This window comes from Pleurodeles waltl, chromosome 7, assembly GCF_031143425.1.
Source record: "Pleurodeles waltl isolate 20211129_DDA chromosome 7, aPleWal1.hap1.20221129, whole genome shotgun sequence".
NCBI lineage: Eukaryota > Metazoa > Chordata > Amphibia > Caudata > Salamandridae > Pleurodeles > Pleurodeles waltl.
Window position 1 is genome coordinate 1,419,267,330 of NC_090446.1, and position 27,872 is coordinate 1,419,295,201.

Sequence of the window (27,872 nt, forward strand, 5' to 3'; positions counted from 1 at the left end):
TTGTGTTGCCTGCCTCGGGGGTTGGATCGGGGCTGTTCTGGGATCTATCTCGAGCATACATGGTCTTTTTGAAGATCAGACTCATTGTCTCTTTTGGAGCTTCCTCTTTTGAGGGAGAGCCTCCTCTATGTCTCTGAGCCGTTGGATGAAGCAGGTTATTGAGCTGGCTTACTCTTTGACTGGGTCTCCTCCTCCTGTGGGCATGCAGGGGTGCTCTACTTATGGAGTGCCGGCTTCATGGGCTGAATTACAGGGACTGTCTATTGCCAACATTTGTCCTCCAATACCTTTGTGAGGCATTATTGTCTCCAGAATGTGCTAGGTGGTGAGGATACTTTTGGGTTAGGGGTCCTGCAGGCTGTACATCCCTAAATGTGTCTTTTTTCCTCTGTTTAATAAATCACTTTTGGTTGCTGTTAATGGTGTGGTGTCCTTTTGTTATGTGTGTGGTGCATAAAGGCCAGTTTTCTGGCTTTGGTATTCTCCACTTATCCTGAATGGGATGGGGACAGGGGGACCAAGGGGTAATGTCCTATTACTTACAAGTAACCGTCATTACTCCTGGAACCTCTCGCCCTCCCGAACTGCCAGCCTTCATGTTGGAGTGACTTGGTATATTCAGAACAAATGCTGGGTATGTACTGGTTAAGTACTCCCTGTGAGAGGGGGTAGGGTGTGGTCCCAGCATTCCTTATGGGTTTTTTTTCTGCCTGGGAGAGATCTATATCCACTTTTCATAAATGAGACGAGGACACAGGAGTAATGAAGATTTTCTGTAAGTAATAGGAGATTCTACTAACCTTTCTGTCCCTGTTTAAATAAATACAGATCGTTGAGTACTTTTAGATAATGTTAAATGCCTGAAATAGTTGTAAATTACACCAAGGTAAAAGAATTGGTACGGCAACATTATTTAGGTAAAGCTTTGGAAGTGTTGACATGATAGAAGTTGAAGGTATGAGGTCACACCCACATTGTAGCTTCAAGTATCAGATCCCTCTCTTCTGTTCTTTAGGGGATCTCAGTTATACCAGGGTGCTAATTTAGAACTATGCAGTATTTATATCTCCCCTTTCTCCCAAATTTAAAGAGATGTGGAAATTCTCAACCTTATCATGCAGTTGATTGTAGCAACATGTACGGCAATGCACTCAAAATCTAAACCCAGGGTTTATACCACCCAGTCATGTTGTTAGCTCATCAGGCTATTACCCCTAGGTTTTAAAAAAAGGCTCAGTTATAAATCACATTCTTTTTATTGTCTCTGCTACATCTATTCCTCTATGACACACTTCATAACTCTTCTCCTAGATGTCATTACATCCAACTTTGTTCTGTATAAATGTTCAGCTCATCAGTATTGTTTGCTTATAGATCAAAAAAGAGGATGAGAGGCTCCAGCTCACCTCTACTGCTACTGAGGCAGGGTGAGTATTGCATAAAGGAGCATTTGTGCCAAATCACAGGTGATGAGAATGAATTCCCACAAGTCAATCAATTCTTGTTTCATCTTTTCAGCTCTGTCTATCCTCTTGATGAGTCTTCTTGTGGGCCCACATTTAACTCTAGCAGATGGTAAGAACTAATGTTTTTTTGAAATTATTGGCACCAGCATGTATGAGAAGTGAATACAATTGTTGAACAATTGTCCTATTTTTCAAACTGTTTTTCCAACAAAACCCCAACAGACACTTTGTGATATCTAAGAGGAAGGTGGTGAACAGAAAATGTCGATATCTTTGTTTCAGAGCATGTAACATAACATAATAACTTCCTAAAATTGAAAGAAGTATCTTAAGAAGTAATTGCACTTCTGAATAAGCATTTGCAATGCAATGGCTCTTGCGTTTGCTCGAGTTAAAGCTATTAGTGTTGTAAACTCCTAACCGGACTTTTTCTGGCACATAAACTGAAAATGAAAAGTAAAAAGGTTTCACATAACTAACCGGACTTTTCTTGCCACATAAAGTGAAAATGAAAAGTAAAACAGTTTCACGTAAGCAAGCTGACTGCCACCATTAGCGCAAAGCAGACACACAAAAGGAAACATAAGTTTACTCGAAGTGAAATGTATCGGCAAAAGTGCAATTATCCATGTAACCAGAAAATGTGCAATTATCCATGTAACAGGGTCGAAGTCATACAATGTGCTTGACTACTGCCCAGCGAGATCGCGCTGCCTACGAAATAAAGAGAAAAAAGTAGTCCAGAAACCATACCGAAAACATGGAGCCTTGTATGTTTTCAGTAGTTGGCTGGTGCACTCCAGGAGGGCTAAACACAGGAAAAGGCATGACGTTTGCATGCCTTTCATTAATTAAATAAAGAAAATGTTAAAAGGCAAGCCCACAGACCAACCAAACTGATGGGCGTAGTTAAAAGCCCACAGAGAGATTACACCAGGGACAGAGCACTTTGCACTTGACCCTAAAAAGGACATATATGTGTGGTTAAAGCCGTCTAGTTTCTGTGGTGCAGCTCAGACTGCCTCTTTTTGCCTCTGCTATTCCACTCTGCCAACCTGCTCGTCACCTAATGTTTTAGCTCGATCTCTTTATTCAGTCAAAGTTTTCATTCACATCTCTAAGGGCCAGATGTATCATACAACCGATTTGCGATTTTTAAGAAATCACTATTTCAGAAATGCAAAAAGGTAGATATGATTTTTGCGATTCGGTAATAGCAATTTATTAAAAATCGCAAATGCTATTACCGAATCGCAAATTGCGATACCGGCCCCCATTCGCATCTATGGGCCTGTTGGCCCATATTTGCGAATATTTTGCATGTCCAGTTAGGAATTCGCAATTTTGGGAAATGCAAAGTCCAGGGTACTGGGGGGCTAAGCCCCCCTCTGCTGCACCCCAAAACATTTTATAACAACATGTAAGGTGCACACATGCCAAAAGGGCATGTGTGCTTTACATGTAAATTTTAAAAATGCATTTTAAATGCATTTTAAAAAGTTGCACATGGTTACCACCAAGTTCAACTTGGTGGTAATAGCGATTCCTTAATGCCCAATTCGCATTAAGGAATTGCTTCATACATGTGCTTCAGAAATCGCAAATAAGGATTCCTTATTTGCGATTTCTTATTTAGAGAGTCGCAATTTGCGACTCTCTAAACAGGGTCGCAATTTTAAGGAATTGCTATTTTAGCGATTCCTTAAAATTTGCATTCAGAATGACTTTGATACATTCTGAAAAGGCTTTTTGCATTTGCGTGGGCATTTGCACTGTTTGCAAATGCAAAAAGCTTTGATACATCTGGCCCTAAATATTCCTGCGTGCAGCAGCTCATGAAGATCACCTCACATTTCATAGTTCTGTGGGTGCCCATCTGTGTTTTGAAAAGCACCATGACATGCAAGAGTGGCAGCACCCTAAGTATGGATTTAGAACATTCACTGTAATGTAACGAGAAGAAGAACCATGTTTGTTCACTGCCCAATGATGGGGAGTCTTTTGTAATTTAACAGCCTTTCTTGCCACGCCCATGCTCCAACGATGGTGATTGCATATAAAATCTACACTAAGTACAAATGATTATGTAGGGAAACCAGGGTGAGGCTTGCTGAGGGGCTGTAAAATATATATTCGGTTGTAAGATGCTGCGCAGCAGCCCCCCAAAAAAGATGGAGTATAGCACTCTGCAAACTCAATAATTGTTAGTCTCATGTTTCACAGCCAGTATGCCTCTGAGCCTCTCCTGGGGGAAGCCGCTCATAGTCACCTATGCCACTACCTTCTCCTTCATGTTACAATAATGGACGAAGCGGTGAGTCTGGACGAGGGTTCCTGAATCTGTATGTATGGTGGCGACCCGCATTGTTTGTGTGTAGGGTAAATGTAATGCCTAAGCCTTGAGGTGAACCCCTACACTTAATACTTTTTGGAAATCTATTGAGATCGACCTTCATTATTGCCTCAATTACAAAGTGCTTCAAACCACTGTGTTTGTCCACGATCCATGCTTCATATAATTTAGCAGATTGTGTTTGCAAAGAACAACCCAACCTTGTTGAATCACACACTTTCGCTGGGCGTTTTCCTCGCATAGTCATTTCTGGGGATTACATAAATGCACTGGAAACACTACCTGAATGACCCAATACACACTCAAATTCAGAGCTGTCCTCGTTTTAGTGTTCAAAATGGATGTACATAAGATTTTTGTGGCACAACTGTCAGAAAGTTTTGCTTATTTCATTTTGTTAGAAAAGTGGAAGTACATTTTTATGTAGCGGAGATTAAGATAAACGCATATTAGGATTTAATAGAGCACACGCCAAAACTAGGATCCAGCTATTTATTGCCCTAGATTTCTGGTAGTCCTGGACTCAGAAGGCTGTCATGATTCTAGAAGACACGGTTTAGCCTGTATCCACAGTAAGAATCTGAAAGCTAGCCCTGAAAGAGGTGGATCAGCCACCACCCAAATTTGGGACAAATTCCCCTGATCATCTTGTGCACGTAAAGCATGGAGGTGTTGATCGTACAAGACAACCGTGGCACCCAGGAGGTCGAAGATAGCGAAGATGGACACTGTAGTATTTTTGGGTATCTGATATGTTTGTGGCAATAATAGTCTGCAACACTATCAAGTGTCAACTGTGGACTTCCATGAGCAGTGCTCTAATCTAGCCCAGCAATAAAGTTTATTTTTCCCTTTGGGACCACCTGGCTTTTCCTACCAGCCCAAAAGATAAAAAAAGTTCATCAGACCATCTGCTCTAAAGATGTCGGCCAGTAAAGGCACACCAGCAGAAATATGATGGTCCCCCCCAACTCTCAGCAGCATGGGCGGAGCATTAGTTTGGTGGACATGGCCACCAAAGTCCAATGCTTTTTTGCAGTGCCCCCTCCACTTTTTGCCCCCATTTGAGACTACTAGATACTTGTTTTCTGACTCTTAGGGTGCCCTGGGCTCTACTAACCGGGGCCTGTGCTCTGATTTAAAGCATATGCAAATTAGGCAGAATTGTAATTGCCATGAAAACCTACCTATTAGTCACTAGTATATAATAGGGCATGGAGAGTTATAGGCCCAGTTGATTTAATGCACTTAGGTGTGCACTGCAGTTGTGCCTGGTGTCATTTTAAAGGCAGTCCTGCTTTGCAGGCTGCTTTTAAAAGTAAATTATATGCAAATTCGACTTTGGAATTAAAGGTAACTCCAAAGTCTCTACCTACCTTATTTTTGCATATGTCACCCTTAATGTCTCCCCTAAGTGCCCCTGGGGTGGGGTGCCTTGTAACTATAAGTAGGGACATGATAAAAGATGTTTTATATGCCCTGGTGGGTGAGAAAATGCCGATTTCATTTGTCCCCACTGTAGAACTCCATAGCTAATATTGGAAAATGTTATTGAAGGTATAGCCTTCACTTGAAATGTGATACAATTTCCATTGTTGGACTCAAAATAATAGACTAAATCCAACAATTTGCCACTGTTAGATTTATTATAACAATGACAGAAAATAAGCTATAGCACTTTCCTTTCTGTAAGCCAAAATCCAGCTCTCCAGCTGCCTATCTCTGATTGGCCAGTCTCTTCCAAGCTGAGCCACGCAGCCATAATGAGGTGTTAAGTGGCCTGCATTGATACAATGTTACATCTGGAGGGTGGAGATCTGCATGCTGCAGAGCAACAGGCAGGAAAGGGGCTGGGTAGCCAAACTGGTCTTAAAATGGAAACTGACACTTAGGACAGGACACAGGTTCACCCCCTTTTCCTGTCACCCCAGCCAGATGGGAGACCGCGTAAAGAGATTAGTAGAAGTAATGGAGGGGGGTGTTGAGGGAAATAAACCACACCAGTGGGATGGCTTAACCAGATCCTGAACTCAAGGAGAGAATCTCCCCATCTTGGATTTTGGAAGAATAGTGCTTCATGAGATTGATTCTTTCCACACTTAGCACAAAGTTGTCACCCTAGAGGGTGGCATGCTGCACCTCATTGGTCAGGGGTGCCCCCCTGCTTTCCAGCCCAGGAGCAATGGAAAAATATGGGACAGTTGCTGAGCAACTCAGATCACTGTCTACAACTACCAGAAGATGAAGGGTGATCTACACCCCAAAGGACTGGACTCTGTGGAACTACAGCCCTAAGGACTTTGCCTGGCTGCAAGAATTGAAGGAGTGGACTCGCTGAAAGCAGCAGGTTAAAAGAGCTCCACCTGCACCATCTCCACCAAGAAGACCACAGTTAAACAGTCTCCACGTTCCTTTTAAGGAGTTGTGAGGTGCATTCCAAGAAACATAGGGGCATATTTATACTCTGTTTGCGCCGGATTTGCGTCATTTTTTTTTACTCAAATCCGACGCAAAGCTAACTCCATATTTATACTTTGACGCTAGACCCGTCTAGCGTAAAAAATCATAGAGTTTGCGTCATTTTATAGCGTGGACACCTACCTTGCGTTAATGAGATGGAGGGTAGGCGTTTCCACGCATAAAATGACTCTAAGGCATTTGCGCCTTATTTGAACGCCCATGCAAAAATGACGCACGGGAGGGGGCGGGCCTTAAAAAATGATGCGCAGCCGCATTTGCGTCATTTTTTAACGCCTGGTCAGGGCAGGCGTTAAGGGTTCTGTGGGCTCGGAAGGAGCCCAGAGGTGCCCTCCCCTGCCCCCAAGGACACCCCCTGCCACCCTCGCCTACCCATGGATAGGGGGACCCATCCCAGGTAAGTACAGGTAAGTAGAGGCAAGTATTTTTTATAATATTTTAGGTGGTATAGGGGGGCCTAACTTGGGCCCCCCTACATGCCACTGTGCCCAATGGTCATGCCCAGGGGACAGAAGTCTACTGGGCATTGCCATTGGGCAGTGGGGCATGACTCCTGTCTTTGCTAAGACAGGAGTCATTTCCATGGTGGTTGTGCATCATAAAATGACGCGAGTCAGGTTAGCGTCAATATTTTGACAGGGCAACCCCCATTATTCCCTACACCAGCAATGCCCGGTTTGCGTAATTTTTTTTTACGCTAACCAGGCAGCAGCGCAGGCTAGCGTCATTCCATAAATATGACGCCCGGCTGGTGCATTGGAATGGGGTTAGCTCGCGTTAAAAAATTTTACGCAAAACTGCGTTACCGCAGTTTTGCGTCTAAAAGTATAAATATGGCCCATAGTCCCAAAATCCCAAGGACAATCTCAAACCTGCTAGACCCTTGGATTCGTGTTGTGGGCTCCCAAAGAACCTCAACTGGAAAGTACAAGAAGAAGGGCTGCCCTGCTGAATTCTTGGACTGGACAAGAGAGGAATTCACTCTTAAGGACTTCACCTGCTGCACAGTTTAGTCTTCAGCCCAAAAAGGATTTTGCCTTTCTTCTAAAGGATTCAGGAGTGAACTCCCTGTAAGCAACAGGTAGAAAGGAGCTACCAAGAGTCACCTGCATCAACTCCTGCCAGAAGAGCCCAGCTGGACAGCATTCAGTTGACCTTTAAGGATTTGGCTAAGTGCATTGTAGGAATTGTAGTCCCAACATTCCACGAAGCAACTCAGAGATTCTAGAACCTTCGATTGGGGTTATGGACCACTCTTCTGCATCAAGAAACACTTCTGGAAGTAAGTGTAAATGTGTTACATCGCGGATGGCTGGAACTCCTGACTGTGTCCCGGTCCAGCACAACCTTTTTTAACTCTTTGAGCACTATTTGCTTATAAGCACTAGTTTTACTTTTAATCTTTAGAAATGTATATCTCTGGGTCCTTACCTTGAATTTTATTCCTTTTGATGTCACTTTACTCACAAAATATTTCCTATTTTAATAAATTGGTGTTGGGTGTTTATTGTGTGTTGTGTCTTACTTATTTAATGATTTGGTGCTTTTAAATGCTTTATACACCTGTCTCTAAAGTTAAGCCTGCCTATTCGTTGCTAGCTACCAAATGCTAAGCAGGGGAATAATTCACTGAGACCTTGACTGGACCTTAAATTGTGATTTTGGCATTATTACTAGTGGTGGGTACCTACCAACTCCTACTAATAAACCACTTTCCAAGATCTGCCTTGTATGTGGTGGAGTACCCTGTCCGCCAAACTGTAAATCAGACCCTAGGTTCTGCCATTGGTTATGCATATGCTGTCCTCCAGGTTCCTCTCTGAGCTGGGGTACATGATTGGTATGACTGGAGGCATAGCAGCAACATAGGCAAAGGCCCAGAGGGTGTCACTCAGCAACATCTGAGGTAGTCCATCTCTGCGTTTCCTCATTCCTTTTGTATACCATTATAGACTGCTCCTCGTTGGCACACTTCTGTTGCAGGGGTTGGAGTTTTAGCTGTTTTTTTATTTTTCAGTTTGCACTTTAAATTAATGTTTACTGATGTTGCAACACTTCTTTGTGTGGACACCTTCAATCGGTAAGCACTGTGATGAGGAAAGTGGAACCAGTCTTAATGGCCTGATTTTTTAGATTGACCTTGTGCAACACAGTCATGCATTTCCCACCATGCTGCCTTCGGTGTATTGTATCATTGATGGTTAATCATGCACAGGCAGTATGTGGGGCAGGACAATGCTGTATTTGAAGTGGAATATTTTAGAATGAAACTATGAAAATTGTTACTATGCTTAGAAATATTTAAGCTTTTGCAGTCATGAATGCTTGTCTTGGAAATGGGACCCACTCACTCCGTAAGGATAGTGACGAGAAATGATAGGACTCACAGTAATGAAAATGACCAATACATACTCTGGCCTTTGGGATGATATCAGGAATGAGTTCATGACCATTCCATTAGGAAGACATATTTTGGTGGCTCATCAGAACTTTTGATGTTATTTAGATTTTGGATAGCAAACTTACCAGCTCTTCAGATGAAGAAAGATGTTCATGTGGAGCTCAGGATACCATTTAGCTTTACCAAAAATGCATGTATTTACTTTTGTCATGATATATTGATCATGCCCACTCTCCCTGCCCCAATGAAACCCTTGCCAAACCATGGGTTACTGTGAGCAGATTACAGCCTTGGGCGTTTTGGCACTCACTGTACTTGGTCTCCAACTCATTATACCGCGGAGGCACATGGTGCACGGTACGTCTGGTGGTCATGGCTGGCTTCTATTCTTCTATCTCTAGTACCATCTGGGGACAGTCTTCAGTAATGCTCAGAAATTATAAGGGACAGAAGAAGGCCTTTTGAAATGTCCTGGGCCAGCCAGTCATCCACTACAGTTTTTGGGATGGATTATACATGTCTAATTCTTATTTGCAAAAAACAATAGACCATTGGCAGTGCCTTCCATGGAAACTGATTGGCCGTAGCAACAACCATGTCATTACCTGTGCAGACTGCCCTTGGTCATGTAGAGTGGTACTCAGATGCACATTAAGTACATTTTGTTAACCCTTGTTATCTTGCCCCTATTTGCAGGTGTGCATATCCTTCAGGAAGGCACTGCCTATTGTAAAGTCTTTTCATAACCTGAGAGCCAAGACACAGGTGGAATATGGAAATAGTAAACTTTGGGGACACCCATCCCAAATCACACAGAGTTTTATCAACATGGAGTGGATATTGCAATGACCAGAGACTTCTGTAAATAAGGCAGAGCATTTGGTCACTAGCTGAACCTAGTTTCTTGCCCCAGTTGCCCACTTAATGCAATCCACAGCCATGGAAAGTTTGTTATGGGATAAAAACATAACAATGAGCCACACTTTGGCTCCACGGCCTCTATCCTCGCTAGTATGACACTCCCCCAGTTCACACGGGACATGTACTTGAGCCATGAAAAGTGGGTAATAGATGTAGGACATGTATAGCATGTTTGGAAAGTGCAGGTTCCTCTGGGGGGTTTCTACACACTACATAACGGATGTTTACTGTTGTCCAACTCAATGTTACTCATTTTATTGACCAAGAGAACTGAAATAGAGAATTTTGGAAGCATTATTACAGTAAGCCATCTGGGCTCACTTCCAGTACAGTCTTCCATCATGACATGCACCAAGTCATTGCACCTCCCTTGCCATCTGGGGATTGCCTTGGGGTGTGTCCATCCAAGAAACAGCCATGACCAGTTGGTACAAAGCACAGAGAATGAACGCCTGCTATTTACTCAGCTAGTTATGCACACTCTAGCTGGGAGCGGTTTTGCCCTTTTCACATTTGCCAGGTGGCTGCAGACTATGGGGCTCATTTCTGACCTGGATAGGCTGCTGTGACACAACTATGAAAGCCCACATCCTCTCATTCAAGTAGCAGCCTACTGCAGTAGGAGCTGGTTTGAAAATGTTTACAAGGCTGTTTCTGGTTTCTAGTCCAGTACACCACCCCTAGGACACCATAACCAGTGGACATTGGCCATGACATTCAAACATGTGTAATGAACACTGATCATAAGGCATAACCGTTGGTACCCTTCCTCCTCTCTATTTTGTTTTCTAGTAAAGACCTCCAGCCGTTCCTTAAACATTCACATTTTTTGGCCCTCAGAGCTGTACTAGAACAGCAGAGTGGTGTGCGTATTTTCATTTATTTTGCTTATAAAATCCATCTACACACTTTTTATAAACACATCTGGACAGCAAGGTTTAAGAATATATGATGCGGAAAGTGAAGCCATCGGTGATAGATTCTGTGCTATCCTATACGTGTGATGATAGGAGCACATCATAACAGGCGAATTTCAGAAATTATTTGACTTCTGATCATAACCAGAACATACCTTACACCACATTTTTTAGAATATTTTTTTTATTATGCTGTTAATAAATGTTAGTATGTAGCTATAATTTTCTTTAAAGTCTGTTTTTCAGTATATATGCTATTTTCTAACAGCACACACTGCAAAACCTCATGCCCATTACTTCCTGAGCACCAGGTTAAATTATTTATTAACATACCTTTCTGTCAAACTCAATGATAACATTAAAAACGGAGAAGCCCCCTTTAATAACTTTTGGTTTAAATAATGAGTTTGAATGTGTGCAGTGTTGCAGTTAGGTTATTTTGCAGCAGCATCTTACTGTCACAGTGAGTATGGACCAGATGTACTAAAATGCAATTTTGCATTTCCTAAAAAACGACTTCATAGAAATCGCTATTTTGGAAAATGGAAAATGCTATGTACAGAGATACCGATTTAATAATAGTGATAGCAAGCTGCAAATGGGAAATGCTTTGTAGTAATAACTATTAGGATCGCAATAAGGAATCCCATTCCATTCATGTCAAAGGTCCTATAAGGAAATCACCATTCAGGAAATGCAAAACCAAGGATGGCAATGAGCAAAAAGCCTATTGCAATTAAAAAGAAAGCATTTTGTGGTGCTTTTTTCAAATTGCACATGGTTACCATAGAATTCAAGTCAATGGTAATTGCATTTTCCTAAATGCCTAAATCGCATTTAGGAAATGCTTTGTACATCGAAATAGAATCGCAAATAGGTAATCCCTATTTGTGGTTTCCTAAAGGCCTTAGTACATCAGAAAAGGCGTTTTGCATTTCTTAAGTGCCCGAAATACCGATTCATACCATTAGAAATGCAAAAGGGCTTTGTACATCTGGCCGTAAATGTGGCTTACACATCCACTCACATGGCAAAGCACATTCAGCTTGCTCTGGGCAGTCCTGGCTTCATTATTCAGACAACTACTGATTATGGTAAATCACTGTATCACTCTGTGCTTTAAACTGTAATTGTGCGTAAAATAAATATGTCTTAATGTGCTATGAGAAGTGCATATTGATAATACAAATACAAGAAAACAAATGTATGTTGTGCTGTCAAGTACTGCTTTAATTCCATTTTCTGCTAGGGTGTGTGAAATTGTCTACTAGTCCCAAGACATGTCATGTAAACGTTGCAAAATAATAATGCTACATGAAATGTAGCTTGCTGGTATCTTGCACAACTTTTTTTTATATAAAGACATACTTGAAAAAAAACACAACAGACACTGACAAAACACAGGTCCCAGCAGAAAATATCTTCCACAAAATTATGTAATTTTTAAATTTTCAAAAAAACCTTGAGTTTCAAAATTTCACCTGCTAAATTTAAATTTAAATTTTGCCCAGGACCAGTTCCTTCTCCCTCCACATCTCATTATAATGTCTGTAATTCGCCATGAACTGAACCGCACACGTCGTAGCACAATATGTGAAAGTCATAGTTAAAATAGTCTGTACATGAGACCCTCTTCACTTCAGAGCTGAGTTGTCCTATTTCAGACACCTGAAGTAAAGTAAAACTATCCTATAACCAATAAAAATCAAGGAAAGCAAGGAGGTGGGATGTAACTCCCTTTTAAGATATACGTTAGCAATCGATTTCACAAGGAGAAAGCTAAAACATAACACACTTGAAACACACCACAGCACAGTGAAATGGCATGCGAACATAACTTAAAAGTATACCGAAGAACAAAATCACATTACTCTATAACAGCACTGTAAAAGAGCACACATTATTCAACAGGTAAAAATAAAGCAAACAAAAATCATGACTGAACACAACAAAATAGTAAAAACACAGCATCAGAGCACAATAATACAACAATACATAACAGCACAACATAACAAACTCCATCTGCCAACCATTTACCTTCGTCACCAACTGATGTGTATCAAGTGTCATTTACTTTCCTATACACATTATACCCCAGAGTGTAAGAATTATTTGGACATTAAGTTTGACACATGAAAAAATTTAAAAAATAAGTTGTCACTAAATCACATGGAAATGCTCCTGTAACATAATAGTTTTACTATCTAACAGCCCTCAACCCGCTCTGCAGAGTAGTGCATTAACTTTGTCAGGGCATTTTAAGATTATGTGGCATGGAGGACCACATTATGCAGCGTTTATCTACGTTTTTGTGCAAAAATTATGTGGTAAATTCTATGGCTAGAAGCAATACTTTTGGTAAAATTGCAAATTATGTGGTATATGCTATGGCTAGAAACAATGCTTTTGGCAAAACCTGAAAATTGCATTTATATGTGGATATTTATGCGCAAATTAATGCCGTCCCTAATTATGTGGTGAATGCTGCAGCGATGAAATTACGTAATCCCCTGGCATCACCATTTCCCATTTTCTTTAATCAACAACTTATTTAAGAAAGTAAACACAAGTTAAATCTCCTAACTAAAAAGAATCTCCATTGCTAGCTGCAGTTTGACGAAAACAGCTTTTTCACGCTAACTGCCCCTAAAAATATACCTGTAAAACAGAAATACATAACGGTAATCATTTACAATATGGTCTTAGATTGCGATCTGGCTTCTGGTTACAGTTACAAACTACTGGGCCTTTGGTCTTGTGGTTCATGTTTCACCAGAATCCTTCAATGGCAATATTGGACCATTTTACAAACCTACCTTTTCCATTGAAAATGCATTTTTTGATTTGCTTATCACTTTTAAGCCAATGATCAGGATTGTAACCAATTTCCAATTGTTCACTGTAGTCAGTTACTGCAGGCATGCACATTTTAATGCTTGTATCTGAAGAGGGAGAAAAGTTAACAGTGGATTAATAAATTAAGTTTTTCCTTTTAACTCCCATAAGAAACTGTGCTTACACCTACAGCAAAAACACAGAACGGAAAACTTGGCACAAACACACGACTTTGAAAGCTTGCTTTTGCTGGTTTAGTGTAAATCAATTTAGTGGCTTTTGAGACTTAGTAGTTGAAAAAAAGATTGCAGGTGGGCTTGAAAGGGCTAACCATTGTATGTATTGCCCCTGTTTAAAGATTTGAGACTCTTTTCACTCACATTTGCTATTTGCTGACCAACTGGAGAGGGCTCTGTAGAATATATTTTTGCCATCTTGAAAATCGTGAGTCAAATATCATTTTGGAACTTTCATGTAGTGAATAAAATATTCCACATCATTTAGGGATCATTAGGAGGGCTGCCAGACATGGTGCTAATGGAGTCCCTGAGTCACTGCAAACTCGAATAACACACCAGAAAAAACAGACAAATCAGTGTGTGAATTGTGAGTTCAAACATCATCACACAAGCCTCGAGTTCAAACAGGGGTTTTATCCACGTTTATGAAAACAGAATTCACAGCTTTGCAAAAGGCTCGCAAAAAAGTCAGAAAGTCAGAGGGAGTTTAAAACAGAAAAACAGCAGGAGAGACAGAGACAAAATGTCAGAGATGTCGAGAGCCAAAGGCTGTAAGCAGTGGGGACTGTTGTGTTGCAGAGGGCTGGGCATCTGCTGTGGGCTAGCGAGGAGGTCTTGCACAGCAGGGCTTGGGAACAGAGTACATTATTTGAAGCTAGAAATTCCCTTAATAATCTACAATTTATAACTGAGCTGTGAGTTTGGTATAAACCTTCAAAACCCCTGAAATTCACTATTTATGGCATAGAACACTCACAACGCCCCCATAACTTTTGTCACCCAACATGTTTAACTCTTGATTCATGAACTTTTTTCCAATGTCATTTGCAACTAAGTGTTATGTGCATGTTGGCTGACGAGTTTCGGTGTAAGTTTCGTGCTTTGCACACAATAACTTGTACATTTCAGTGGTTCTTCACACACACACACACACACACACACACACACACACACACATTCACTCAAAAAACAGAGTGCCCTTATAGTTGTTAAGTTCCATGACATTAGCTTGTTTAAAAATAAACCTGAAATTCACTTGAAGAAAACAAAGGTTAAAGTGATGCTATACTTAGCTTTGGCCAGCACCACCTCCCCAACCAGTCCTGTACAAATACCCAAACCACATTCTGGCATGTTTGTCCTTTTTTACTTTTAACATGTCATAGGTGATGTAGTATGTGAAGTCATAAGCAGTAAATGATATGGTTAGAAGTTATCCTTTTTGTCTAAACAGTACCTGGTGTATTTCAGTGGTTTGGTTTTTAAAAAAAAATGTTAGCTCATGCTTCAATCAAATATCTAACTACAAGGTCACTATAACCTTTGGCCATGCTTCTAGGTACCCTAGGTTGGTACCTTTACTTTGCCAGTTGTGACATCGGTGGGAGTAGTCTCTGATGATAACAGTAATGCATATAAATAACATTTGATTGATTCCTTAATTGAAGTATGTTCTGGCTGGGAGCATCAAACTTAAGAAGTTTGGAAGTTTTATTGAGTCATGAAATCCTATTAATATGATGTCAGGAGTCTCCCATTGCGGGCGTCAAGCTCTTTGGATTAAACACTAAAAGTTTGTTAAGAAATGTTGTTATTCAATTTATTACCAAAGGCTAATGGTTGGATGCAGAGACACTACGGGCTCTTACACAAGTTGTAGACATTAGTGAGGCACCACAAGTAAATATGGTGGAGGATTTCTACGTCAGCTGTCAGGGCTGCATTTTCCACATATTTTGTATGTTTAGGAAATAATGCAGAGAGAGGAGGGGGGAAGCTCCGGACTGCTCTGTAGCAGGAGCTACATTGATCCCTTCCAATGACTGATTTCCCACTCTTCAATGTACAGTCTTAACATTGCATTATGTAAATGTTGTTATTTTGAGTCAGGAACATATTTATGAGATATCTACATTTTATGTTATAGGTTTTGGCATTGTTTGGACACATAAATTATGTTGATCTCTTTAATGTGCTGTATAGCCGTTTACCATCAAGTTTTGTTTATGTATTAGTTCTGTGTAGTATGTCAATCATAAGTCACCTGTAAAGAGGAGGGCCAACTATTCATGATGTCAAACAGGTATTTAACTTGTACTAGGCTTTTGCTTATATCGATAAGGCAGCAGCTCCAGACAGTAGGAATAGTTTAAAAATATATGTTTTTCTGATGAGCCCATGATGTTAGCAGATTATTAGAGGAAGATCAAAACAGGTGTGAGGTAAGTCTAAATTTTATCAAGAAGAAAACAAGGTATGTTTCATGTCCGAAAACAACATAAGAATCCTTGGTAATGAGAAAATACAAGCCATATAAACCATTACATGCAAGAAACAATTGGATTCATACTAGACCCTGACCAATATATTTTATAGTTCATTTGCCAAACTGAGGGGTGACACATTCTAGCGATTTTCCTGCCTTGTGGTGGAAGTGTCTAAATGAGCACTTCCCTGGGTAGAGGGTTCACACCAAGGAATTAAAAAGAGCAGGACATCAGGTCAACCTATCCATGATCCATCTCTACCCATTCTCTAGGAACACCATGTCGGGTTTTACATGTTATATCCTTGAAGGTATTGAGAATACATTGATTTGGCTCACAACAGGTTTCTTTAATACTACCCATTAGCAGACACTCCAGTTTAGAGTTTTCACACCCTACCGTCTTTCATGCCATTGTTGTATTTATTTTGGTGGAATACAACTCTTTTCTCGACAGCATCTCTCAATTATAACCTGTTGTCCCTCATTTAACCAACTGGGTGTGAGTTTTGATCTGTTTCATGCCCCTGAGTGATGCAAATGGTGAGATTCCTGTAACAGAACTGGGCATGTTGTGATAAGATCACAGTATGTCCATTTGTGTATTGGCAATGGGTTTACCACTAGCATGAGCTAACTCAGTAGACTTTGGCCCCTTAAAATTGGGTGCAGTCCATCTCACCTGTGCAGATCCACAAAGATCCTCACTCTAACCGAGCTACCCCAGCTTGTTCAATACCTACATGACACTATTCCTGTGCATCATCTGTGCCCAAGAATCAACATCATATCATTTGCTGAAGGCCCCCAGCTCTCATTCTCCCTTTCAACAAAACACCAAGGTGGTCATTCTGACCCTGGCGGTCTTTGACCGCCAGGGCGGAGGACCGCGGGAGCACCGCCGACAGGCCGGCGGTGCTCCAATGGGGATTCCGACCGCGGCGGTAAAGCCGCGGTCGGACCGGCACCACTGGCGGGGTCCCGCCAGTGTACCGCTGCCCCATTGAATCCTCCGCGGCGGCGCAGCTTGCTGCACCGCCGCGGGGATTCCGACCCCCCCTACCGCCATCCAGATCCCGGCGGTCGGACCGCCGGGATCCGGATGGCGGTAGGGGGGGTCGCGGGGCCCCTGGGGGCCCCTGCAGTGCCCATGCCACTGGCATGGGCATTGCAGGGGCCCCCGTAAGAGGGCCCCTACAAGTATTTCACTGTCTGCTGTGCAGACAGTGAAATACGCGACGGGTGCAACTGCACCCGTCGCACAGCTTCCACTCCGCCGGCTCGATTCCGAGCCGGCTTCATCGTGGAAGCCTCTTTCCCGCTGGGCTGGCGGGCGGTCTGAAGGCGACCGCCCGCCAGCCCAGCGGGAAAGTCAGAATTACCGCCGCGGTCTTTCGACCGCGGAACGGTAATCTGACGGCGGGACTTTGGCGGGCGGCCTCCGCCGCCCGCCAAGGTCAGAATGAGGGCCCAAATATCCTCCCCAATTTCTCCATCTACATAGCTGAAGTTGCCAGATGGATGAAAACCAACTCTGTCAATCTCAACACAGGCAAAATGGAAGTAGTAATCTTTGGAAAAGATATCTCGCTCTGCAACTCCACCTGGTGGCATGATAACCTCGGACCCACATCCCTCCGGACAATCCACGCAAAGAACCTCTGAAAAGTAATCAGCAGGGAACTCACCATGACCAGACAAGTGTAAGCAGTCTCCATCTTCTGCTTTCAAAAACTCAAGATGTTCAAGAAGATCTTCAATTGGTTCTCCACCAACTCTTGCAAAACCGTTACCCAAGCCCTCCTCACCAGTAAGCTGGACTAAAGCAATGCATTTTATGTTGTAATCAACCCTCAATTGACCAGAAGACTCCAGGCCATACAGAACTCAGCTGTCAGGCTCACCCTAAACATCCCACCCCATACTCACATAACCCCACACCTCAAAAAACTCCACTGGCTCCGAATCTGCAAATTATCACTCTTCAAACTCCTCAAATAACACATCCAAAGCCTTACAGAACAATGACCACACCCACAAATTTGCCCAAATTAATCAGACATTTCCACTCAGCGGAACTGCCACTCACACACACCTTCTGAGTACACAGAAACAGATCTGTTGGTAATGCCTTATCCCACCCCACTCCTTAAGCCTCTTTAGTTATTTAATTCTGCAAGAACTCTTCACATAACCCTGGCACTGGCTCGACACATACAGCTTATGATCAGAATCAGGGCACCCTCCGAATGAGTCATGTGCTATACAGTTACACATAACATGACATAAACCAGGGTCTTCACATGGTAAATGGATAAATCCTTAATACATTTTCACATCACAATTGATGGAACAGTCACCAATAGCATAGATTCAGCCTGTACTCTGATATCTTGTATGTTATTGTCTACCAAAATTCTTGACAGTAGAAACACATTCCGTCCTGAAACTGTATTCTTGTAAGCCTAAAATCAATTTTGCAATATGGCTATGACTAAGACTAAAGATTTGTGGGTTCTCTTCTAAGGAGAAATGGCAATCCACAAAGATACAATTTGAAATGGTTTATGGCACAGAAGCAGGCTAAAACTTATTTTTCCACTGTGGAGTAATTTTCTTTAGTATCTCTGAGGGGTATAGAAGCAAAAACATTTTTTTCTGTTCCTTCAGTGCTTTGAGATAAGGCAACCTGAGGACTTTGTTACTGGTGTTGGTGGTGGGTACAGTTTTAAGACTGAAATTGAAATTGCCTATTTTGGGGGCATTAAAAATTGCATTTTTTATTAAAATTGTTATGGTATAATGAGGGCCTTTTGTGAACAGGGATCTTAATGGGTGAACTAAATCTGTAAAAAGTCTCACATATTTGTACATAGACTCTAAGAAACCTGAAAAATGATTTTACTTTATCCCTGAAGGAAGGAGCTGGTACATTCCTTACTACATCAACTAAACTCAGTCTGGGGTTAACCCCGTCATGTGGAATGGAGTGTTTGAGATACTCAACAAATGTCACACCCATCTTAGATTTTTTCTTTCTTAGTGAACAGTCCTGCTTTTTTAAGTTAGGTATTTCTTCTGTTAGTTTGTTATTATGTTATTTTTGGGGCCTCATAAATCAGGATATCATCTTGGAAACACATGACCTAGTGCAAATCTTTTAGTTCATACTGCATCACTTTTTGGAATACAGCAGCCACTGATCCAAAAGGTGTCCTATTGAATCTATGTGTTTGAAAAGAGTGGTAAAAGATGTAGCAGATTTAGGGCCAGATGTTCAAAAATGCAATTTTGCATTTCTTAATTAGCAACATCATAGGAATAGCTATTTAGGAAATGCAAAATGCTTTGTACAGAGATACTGATTTCCTATAGCGATTCCTACAAAGTCGAAATCGCTATTAGGAAATCGGTATTAAGAAATCCCATTGCATTTTAGTCAATGGACTGGTTTTGCATTTCCTACATTGTGATTTCTTATTGGGAAATTGCTATTTAGAAAATGCAAAACCAGGGATGGCAAAGGGTGTACCCCAAAAATAGGGGTACACCTGTAGAGCACACGTATGCCTAAGCGTCATGTGTATGCTCTATTGTAATTTTTAAAAAACACCATGGAATGATTTTTTTTAAATTGCACCTGGTTACCACCGATTTCAAGTCTGTGGTAATTGCATCTCCCAAATGCCCTAGTCACATTTAGGAAATACTTTGTACATCAAAATGGGAATCAAAAATAGGAAATCCCTATTTCCTATTCTGGGAATCACAAAAAGTGATTTCTATAAGGTAGAAATCGCAGTTTGTGATTTCTTTAAGGCCTTTGTACGTATAAAAAGGCCATTTTGCATTTCTTAACAGTCCAAAATACTGATTTGGACCATTAAGAAATGCAATAGGGCTTTGTACATCTGGCCCATAGGCTTTGGACATAGTACTACATAGTAATATTTTCTACTGCAAAACTTACCATCATTTATAACATTCAACATTTTGTTGATTTTCGGTAGAGGATGCCTATCCATCCATATGTTGGGATTTAAGTACCTTAAGTCTCACAATAACATATTTTGCCCTCCTTGTTCTTAGTTGTGATGCCTATTGGGGCAATTCATGCCAAGCACTTGCTTTTTTCTGTAACCTCCTGCATTTCTAGTGTATTTAATTCTCTGTTTAGGTTATCCCTCATAAGCAAGGGAATAGAAAGTACTTTATTCTCCACAAGAACTGTGTCAGACTTTCACTTAACTTTTCAGAGAATACTTTGGGGAATTCATCACACACATTCCTACCTGCAATAGACCATTCAATCAACACCACCTGTCCTTTGTTGTTTGGGTGGGTCAAGAAAAATGCCCAGATCTGTTTGATGGTTCCAACCCAGTAGATTTGAACCTTGTTTTGTTATCTAGACTTTTCCAACCGTAGACCTAGCCTTAATGGATATGTGCATGCTTAAGATTTAGTTTAATGATATAGGTCTTTGTTGTATTCACCTGAGTTTCTGTCAGATGGTTCTAGAGTGTATGTCTTTACTGAATATTTCGTATGAATCATCATCCTGTCTATTAATGTATTAGAAAAGCACGAGTCAGTAAATACATTGGTAGTAACACCATCAAGAATAATGCCACAAGTACGGTATGTCACTTTACTATCATTTTTCAAGTTCACTTGGAAGACTGTTTTGCCTCTTTCTTTTTTTTCTCCTGATATAATAACAGGAACATGTATGTTTCTGGTTCTCTACAAACCTTAGCAATATGGCCACTTCTGTTGTATTTTTTTCACATCACCTCGTGCAGGACATTTGGAGTTATTCCCTAGGTGATTACTGTTTCCACACTTAAAACATTTAAGTTTCTGTGACTGTACTTTCAACTTTTGCACATGTACTTCTCCTATTTTACACACCTCTTTAGCATTGGTAAGATTATCCACCATGCTCTGTAGCAGTGAGCTCAACAAGATTAGCAATGTCAAAGGACCCTGCAAAATTGGTATAAGGGGTGTGTTAGACCTGGGATCCTTGGTGGGGTTTTCCCCTAACTTTTTGCCTACAGACCTCCTGTTTCTGCTGACTTTGGTTTAGCTGGCCTTAGTACACTGCACACTTTACCACTGTTAACCATTGCTTGCGCTGTCTCCTTTAATCATGGTAACATTGGCTTATTCCCAGTTGGCATATTTAATGTATTTGTAAGTCTGTAGTAAAGTGGTATATATGTACCCAGGGCCTGTAAATACATGCTACTAGTGGGCCTTTAGCACTCATTGTGCCAGCCACTCAAGTAGCCCTTTAAACATGTCTCAGGCCTGCCATTGTAGACTATAAGTACAGTTTTAAACTGACAATTTGACCTGGAAAAATAAACCTTTTGCCAGTCCCAATCTTGCTTTTCAGTACATTTTAGTCACCCCTAAGGTAAGCCCTGGACAGCCTTAAGCACCGGGTGGTATGTATTTGAAAAGTTGGACATGTACTTTCAAGTTTTACAGGTCCTGGTTGTGAAAAACTCTTAATTTTAGCTACTCTAAGACCAGCTCTCCTATAAGACACCATTGGAATTGCCTCATTATATTTAATATGTGCAATATCTAAATAGAAACAGGTAACTCCTCCCTGTTTCGTGTCGCTGGAATTACAATTTAAAATCATAAATTATGGTGTAGTTGGATTTTAAATTACAATTCTGAAAATGCTACTTTTAGAATGTTGGCATCTTCTTGGATTAGCCGTTTGATGCCTGCAGCGCATCTCTTGGACACATGACTAGGTATGGGTGACAGTTGAGCTTTGTGTCTTCCTACTAGACAGCCACACACAATGGGGAGCTTTGATGTGACTCGATGGGCCATCACTGCCAGGATGGGAGGCAGAGGCTGAGCCCAGCCCCACTTACACTTGAATAGGCTGTGTCCTGTCTTAAGCACAAATGGTTGCATGCCCTCTCTAGTTAGTCTGAAGCCAGCGTGAGGAAGGCAGGACATCTTTGCACTTCATCAGCATACCTCTAGAAGCTTCTCCCCACTTCAAATGTGCAACTAGGTATAAATACTGGACCTCAGACACTAATTCTTCAGTATACTTCTGGTCCTGTGGATATTTTGCCAGGAAGAAGGCCTGCTGTGCTGCTGAACAGACTTCTACTCTGCTGGAATGCAGCTCTTAAGCAGCTGCTACCCTGCTGTGATGATCTGATGTCTGCTGCCCTCTCCCCCGGGTCAGAAGGACTTGGCCTTTATCTCTTCAACCCAGAACCCAAAGTGACTCCAAGGGCTAGTAGGCTGGCATCCTGATCTGAAGGCTCAGTGACATGACAGGCTTCCAACAAACTTGCATCTGCACCTGGACTCTGCCATCTGTGAGTCTACCCTTCCAAGTGGTGCCAGTCTAGTTCTGGGCCATTCAAAGTGTACTTATGGTGCTGTTGCAGCCTCTGTGATACCATCAGAACTGACACATTTCTTCTGCTGTATGTTGCAAACCCGTGCAGAACCAAGTCATCACTGCTGCTGCATGGATTGGACCCATTGCAAAGACTCACATTGCATTGCACCATCACCCCGACTGTACGACGCATCCTCGGTGCAGGCCCTTACATTCTCATCTAGTGCTGTCTCGACAATGATACTGGACTCCACATCACAGTCTTGCAGTTCTTCGGCACTGACATGTCACCCCAATTGTGCACTGCTTCCTCAACACTAGACCTTGCTTTGTAAGCCCTGTTGATGCGTCCCTCGATAAACAATGCAGGCTCTCGCATTGCAGCCTCACCGCATCTCAGTACCGACGCATCGCTTCAGCTGTGTTATACATCTTCGCCGCAGACAATTGCAATGCTCCGCAAACCAGGATTTAACTTACCATGTCCAGTGGGCCTAACTGGGTCCCTGTAGCTGGCCCATAGTCCATTGCAGTCAGCCAGAACTTGCGTCTTTGTCCTGGTTCGTGGCTACCAAATATTCATAGTCGTCTCTTTGTGCTTTTTGGCACTATTGTCACTAAAATCTTTAAAACTGAGGCTCATTTTTATACTTTTTTAGCGCCGCATTTGCGTAATTTTTTTATGCAAAAGCTGCGCAAACTTACAAAATACAATTGTATTTTGTAAGTTTGTGCCGCCTTTGTGCCAAAAAGCGGTGCAAATGCAGCTCTAAGAAAAGTATAAATATGGGCCTGACTATCTCTAGTTCTACTAATTAGATTTTTGTCAGATTGGTCTTGCTTTATTTATTTAAAAAAGTACTATATTTATAACTTAGTAAGCCTGACTGCTCTGTGCCAAGTCTACTGGATGTTTGCGCACAGATTGATTTAGGGCTAGCTTGTACCTCACACTGACAAGGACTGTGGTTGCTGCTCAACCACTGCTCATACCCCAGGTAACCAGAAACCCCATTTCTCACGGGCCAAATACATTCTCTTTAATTGTATAGTCACTGGGTTATATGACAAATTGATCTCTAATGAGTGAATGTTCAAAATCACAAGTAGTAGAGAAGAATCTAAGAACAGAAACATTGTTTGTAACCTGTGCACATTTACCCTGGGTTCTGCTGAAGAATTTATGCCTCTCTAGTACTACATTGATTTTTTTCACTAAAATTGTTCTCCCAACATTTCCAATATAGCCTGGTAGACATCCAGTTTTGCCTCCCCTACTTCATCTACTATATTTATGAAAGTATTTTTTACTCTGCATGCCACAATTATTTAGCAGTATATGCTGTTGGCATACAGGAGTTAATGTTTTTCCTTTTTTGCTATTAGATAAGATTCACAAATCTTTATCCATCGTTCCCATGGTAGCTCAGGATTACGAATATCATTTAGGAAAGGCAGAGGCTGGTTCTAGCTGGCAGAAGCCATTAAAAAGGATTCAGTGACCAGAGTAGAGTAATAGTATAAGGGATGTAAAGCAATTTAGCACAATTAACAACACAGGTATATTTATGTACTGAAAACCTTTGTGCATATACACTACAATTGTAATCTCAAACATGTACTATGAGTAATATTGTCAAAAAGGTAAAGTGCTATAAAGTGCCTGGAAGCACTGAAGGCTCCTCACACAGCCGATATCACAAGGAGGGCTGTTGGAATCCTGTAGATGGCACTCAGGAGTGCAGTAGACCTCCTGAGGAGCAAGGGTCTTCATACCAGCAAATACTTCTCAAGAGTCGTAGGAGTTACTACTGCCATTCGACTGGGGAAACGAGAGTCCTCAAACCGCCTCACAGCACTAAAAAAACACTTAGGAGGCAATGAGAGGTACTACCTCAGTGAGAGTTTTTGAAAGGGCACCACTCATTGAGTGATGGGCTGCTCAAAATTCCACCCAATGCAGATCTGGGACAGTTCACCACAATATAGTTTCAAAGACAGCAGAAACGAGTTCAAGCCCAGAGTGACATTTACTCTGAGGGGAAACTGGATGGGGAACCGGGTCCAGGTCTGTGTTAAAGCCAGGAGCACTGCTCAAACTGAGGAGTGTAGGGCCAAGAGCTATGCCTTCTTTAGTTTAATGACCCAGTGGCATAGGCACTGTCGTAACACGAATGTTTACACTCAAAATAGACACTGTGGGAAAATTCGGTAATAAGCTGTACAGAAACCCTGGATAAATGTACAGTACCTCGGTCGCTGCAATAGAGGCACGCTATGAGACTCGTAGAGCTCACCCTCACATGAATCAGTCTTCTACTGCCACTGTGCAACAGTCAGTCTTACAATACAGATCCGAGCAGGTCTGGAGGCGAGAATTCATAACCTCAAAGGAGAACACACGCCGCTGCCCTTTGAGCAGCATCCCTTCCTCGTCGCCAGTGAAGGACGATCAACACAGGGAGGAGGTAAATTCTAGATTTATTGAGACGCCAACAAGGTATGTCTTCAGTCTCGCCTGACAGGGCATCTCACAAAAGAGACACCAACATGCTAAACTGATTATAAGTGGAGCTTAAGAAGGAGGGAGGGGAGAGAAAGGGGAAGAAAAGAAAGAGAATTTTATATATAGAGGCATAATCGATAGGGAAATGTTTCTGGGTGAGATGCTAACCTGTGATAAAATGTAATCCATGCTGCCCTCACAATGTTTGATTTTTGGCCTAGCTGTATATATCAATGTAACCATCTTTTAGTCGTTTTACTTTTTTTATAATCTCTTATTAACTTGTGGTCATGATTTGAGGATAAATTAAGCTTCCTGAGGAGTCACCCTGCTTCATTTGAGTCTCTTTGCCTACCGTGATTGCCGTTGCCAACAAAATGCCTTTCTAAGTTTCTATGCAGCCGAGGCTTGCTGGTTTGACGTCAATCAATCTGCAGCTATCAATTTAAGGCCCAGATATAAGAGGGCCTAGCGCCGCCTTGCTCCACATTAGTGTCATTTTTTAATGCCAATGTGGCTCATTGAGGCCACATTCGCTGTGCCAGATTTCCAAAATGGCGCAATGCATACATTGTGCCACTTTGTAACTCCTTGCACAACATTATACCTGTGCCAGGCATAATGTATGCAAGGGGGGCATCCCCACGTTAGGGGGACAGCAAAAGTGGCGCAGTGGAATCTATGAGATTCCACTGTGACATTTTTAGCTGCTTTTTTAAAGCCTTCACAGAGGCAGTGTTAAAAAAAGTTTAAAATGGGCCTCTGTACTTTTCAGGCTTAGCACCAACTTTTTTTGTGCTAAAAAGCACAACAAAACGCTTGTCCTGAAAAGTACAACAACAGCGTCAAAAATGTTGACGCTATTGCCCCTACCCTGCACCATGGTACGTTGTAGATTAAATACAGTGCGCACATGGTAGCGGCAGTGTGGTGCAAGGGGCTGCAAGAAAAGTGACACTACTTGTATTGTAGCACCACTTTTCTTAAATCTGGCCCTAAATCTTCAAAGAAAAAACTAGTCTGCACATGTGCTATGAGAATGATATAGTGTGACCAAAGACCTAAGGGGCAGATTTACAAACCCCTAGTGCCACCCTGCACCACATTAGCATCATCACACTAATGTGGCATTACAGAGGCATTTTTGCCACGCCATATTTACATAGTGGGGCAATGAATGCATTGTGTCATTTTGCAATCCATTGCACCACATTATGCCTATTCCGGGCATAATGTATGCAAGGAGGGAGTTCCAGAGCTGGGAGGCCCAAAAAAATGGTGCATCGAAATCTACAAGATTTCATTGCACAATGTTTGCTATCATCTTTAATGCCTTTTCAGGATAATGCACCAATTGAAACCAATGGCCCTCCCTTCACTGATGTCAACATTTTTGATGCAAGGCCTGGTGTCTGCCATAGTGCACTGTATTGTAAATACAGAGCACCCTTGGTGTAGTTAGGTGGGGCAGGGGCGACACAAGAAAACTGGTGCATCAGTGATGATGTGCCATTTTCTTTTAAATTTGCCCCCAAGTGTCAGATAATGAAAGATATAGAGGAAAGTGGGTTTATAAAGAAGGCTTCAAAGTACAATGCGGAAAACTACTTTCTGGTAAACAGTGTCCAAACAAGGATGAAAGAATGATAATGTGATAGGGAAAGGAAATAGAGTGTGGTATACAGAAAAAGGAGCTATCACATCTGTGCTACAAATCATACTTAAACTGCAGTTTTTGTCTCTCAACAGATGCCGTCTGCCCAGCCAATAGCTCAGTTCGGTGCCAGAGGACCTGCCGAGCAACCTGTGAGGAACTCAACCAAATACGCAGCTCTACCTGCACAAAAATCTGCATAATGGGCTGTGAATGCAATGAGGGTTATATTTTTAAAACCAGTGAAAAGAAGGAGTGTGTGCGCTATGACCAGTGCCAGGTTAAGTGCCCAGACCTCATGCATTACGAACCGTGTCCACCAAATCCTCATGCAACCTGTGAGAAGCCAGAAGAGACCTCCAGCAGACCACAAAGATGTGACCCCTGGTGCGTCTGCAATAAGGGCTATGTGTACCGCTCTATTCAAGATCGCATATGTGTGCCCAAGGAAAAGTGCACCTGAAACACATAGAATGAAACTCAGCTGTCAGTCCAAATCACTGAGGTGTACTTTTATAATTAACTGCCTTTTAGTTGCTGATCTGAATGGTTTGCAGAACATCAATACAAATAATCCAATCCACTAACGTTGCTTCTCTCATTTTACGTCTATCATCGCCATAGTCTAGACACTATGAACATTTTAGCAGCTTTTTATTTTCATAAGTATTGTCTTGCATTGCATTTTCACATTTTTTCTTCAATAGGACATTTTCCTCTTTATCCTACCATGGGAATACCTTCTCCAATATGTATCATATTATCTGCTTATTAAAGTATTCTACTTTTGTCAAGAATATATTGTGATACTTTGTTAGTTGTTTCTTTAACTGTTTTGTTGTTTTGTTGGCTTATTACAGGCATCACCTTATTCAGGTTCTTCTGTGATTCGTCAGAGAAAGTGAGTTGGATGTGACCTGTTAGCCCTCTTTATTTTGCAGGCCAGCTTCTGTAGACAAGTCTATGTTCTCCTAGCCTTCCAGGGAAGAGTCAAGGTTCCCTTAACCTTCCATGGACTTTACCTATACTCGCAATTATGTTCTTGTCAGAAATTGGGATGCTTTGGGAGAGAGTGACCCCTACTAATTTAACAGCCGCAATCCAGTTATGTCAAAAGAACAGTTCTGAGAGAAACTTTACTCAACCCTGTGTAGCTATACAACTGGCACTCCCCAGAGATGTGCATGTTAACTTCAAGCAGTACTAACAATTTCGAAGTAAAGAACATATGCAATAAAATTCTTACACAAATTTAGAATAGTAGAACATTTTAAATGAACAAAGGGACTACAAGATCATAAAACTACATTGAAGGAAACCATAGATAAGACGTTTTAAGGCAAAATGATGGTAGAAAAGGTAAAGCTGTTTTGAAAACAAACGTTCCCATGTGAAATGTCAGGCCAACCACAATGAAGCAGAGGTCAAATACACCAAGAGAGTCA

General features: G+C 41.6%; 1 protein-coding gene across 1 annotated transcript in view; it reads left to right on the forward strand.

Annotated features, from left to right (window-relative positions):
• Window positions 1–27,224, forward strand: part of LOC138246430 (serine protease inhibitor swm-1-like) — a 37,753-nt gene extending 10,529 nt beyond the window's left edge. The window contains exons 2-3 of the mRNA XM_069201040.1: window positions 1,519–1,575; window positions 26,523–27,224. Of these exons, the coding sequence (XP_069057141.1) occupies window positions 1,536–1,575; window positions 26,523–26,890 (408 nt within the window). The 5' untranslated portion in view covers window positions 1,519–1,535 and the 3' untranslated portion in view covers window positions 26,891–27,224. The remainder of the gene's footprint in view (window positions 1–1,518; window positions 1,576–26,522) is intronic.
• The last annotated feature ends 648 nt before the right edge of the window (window positions 27,225–27,872 follow it).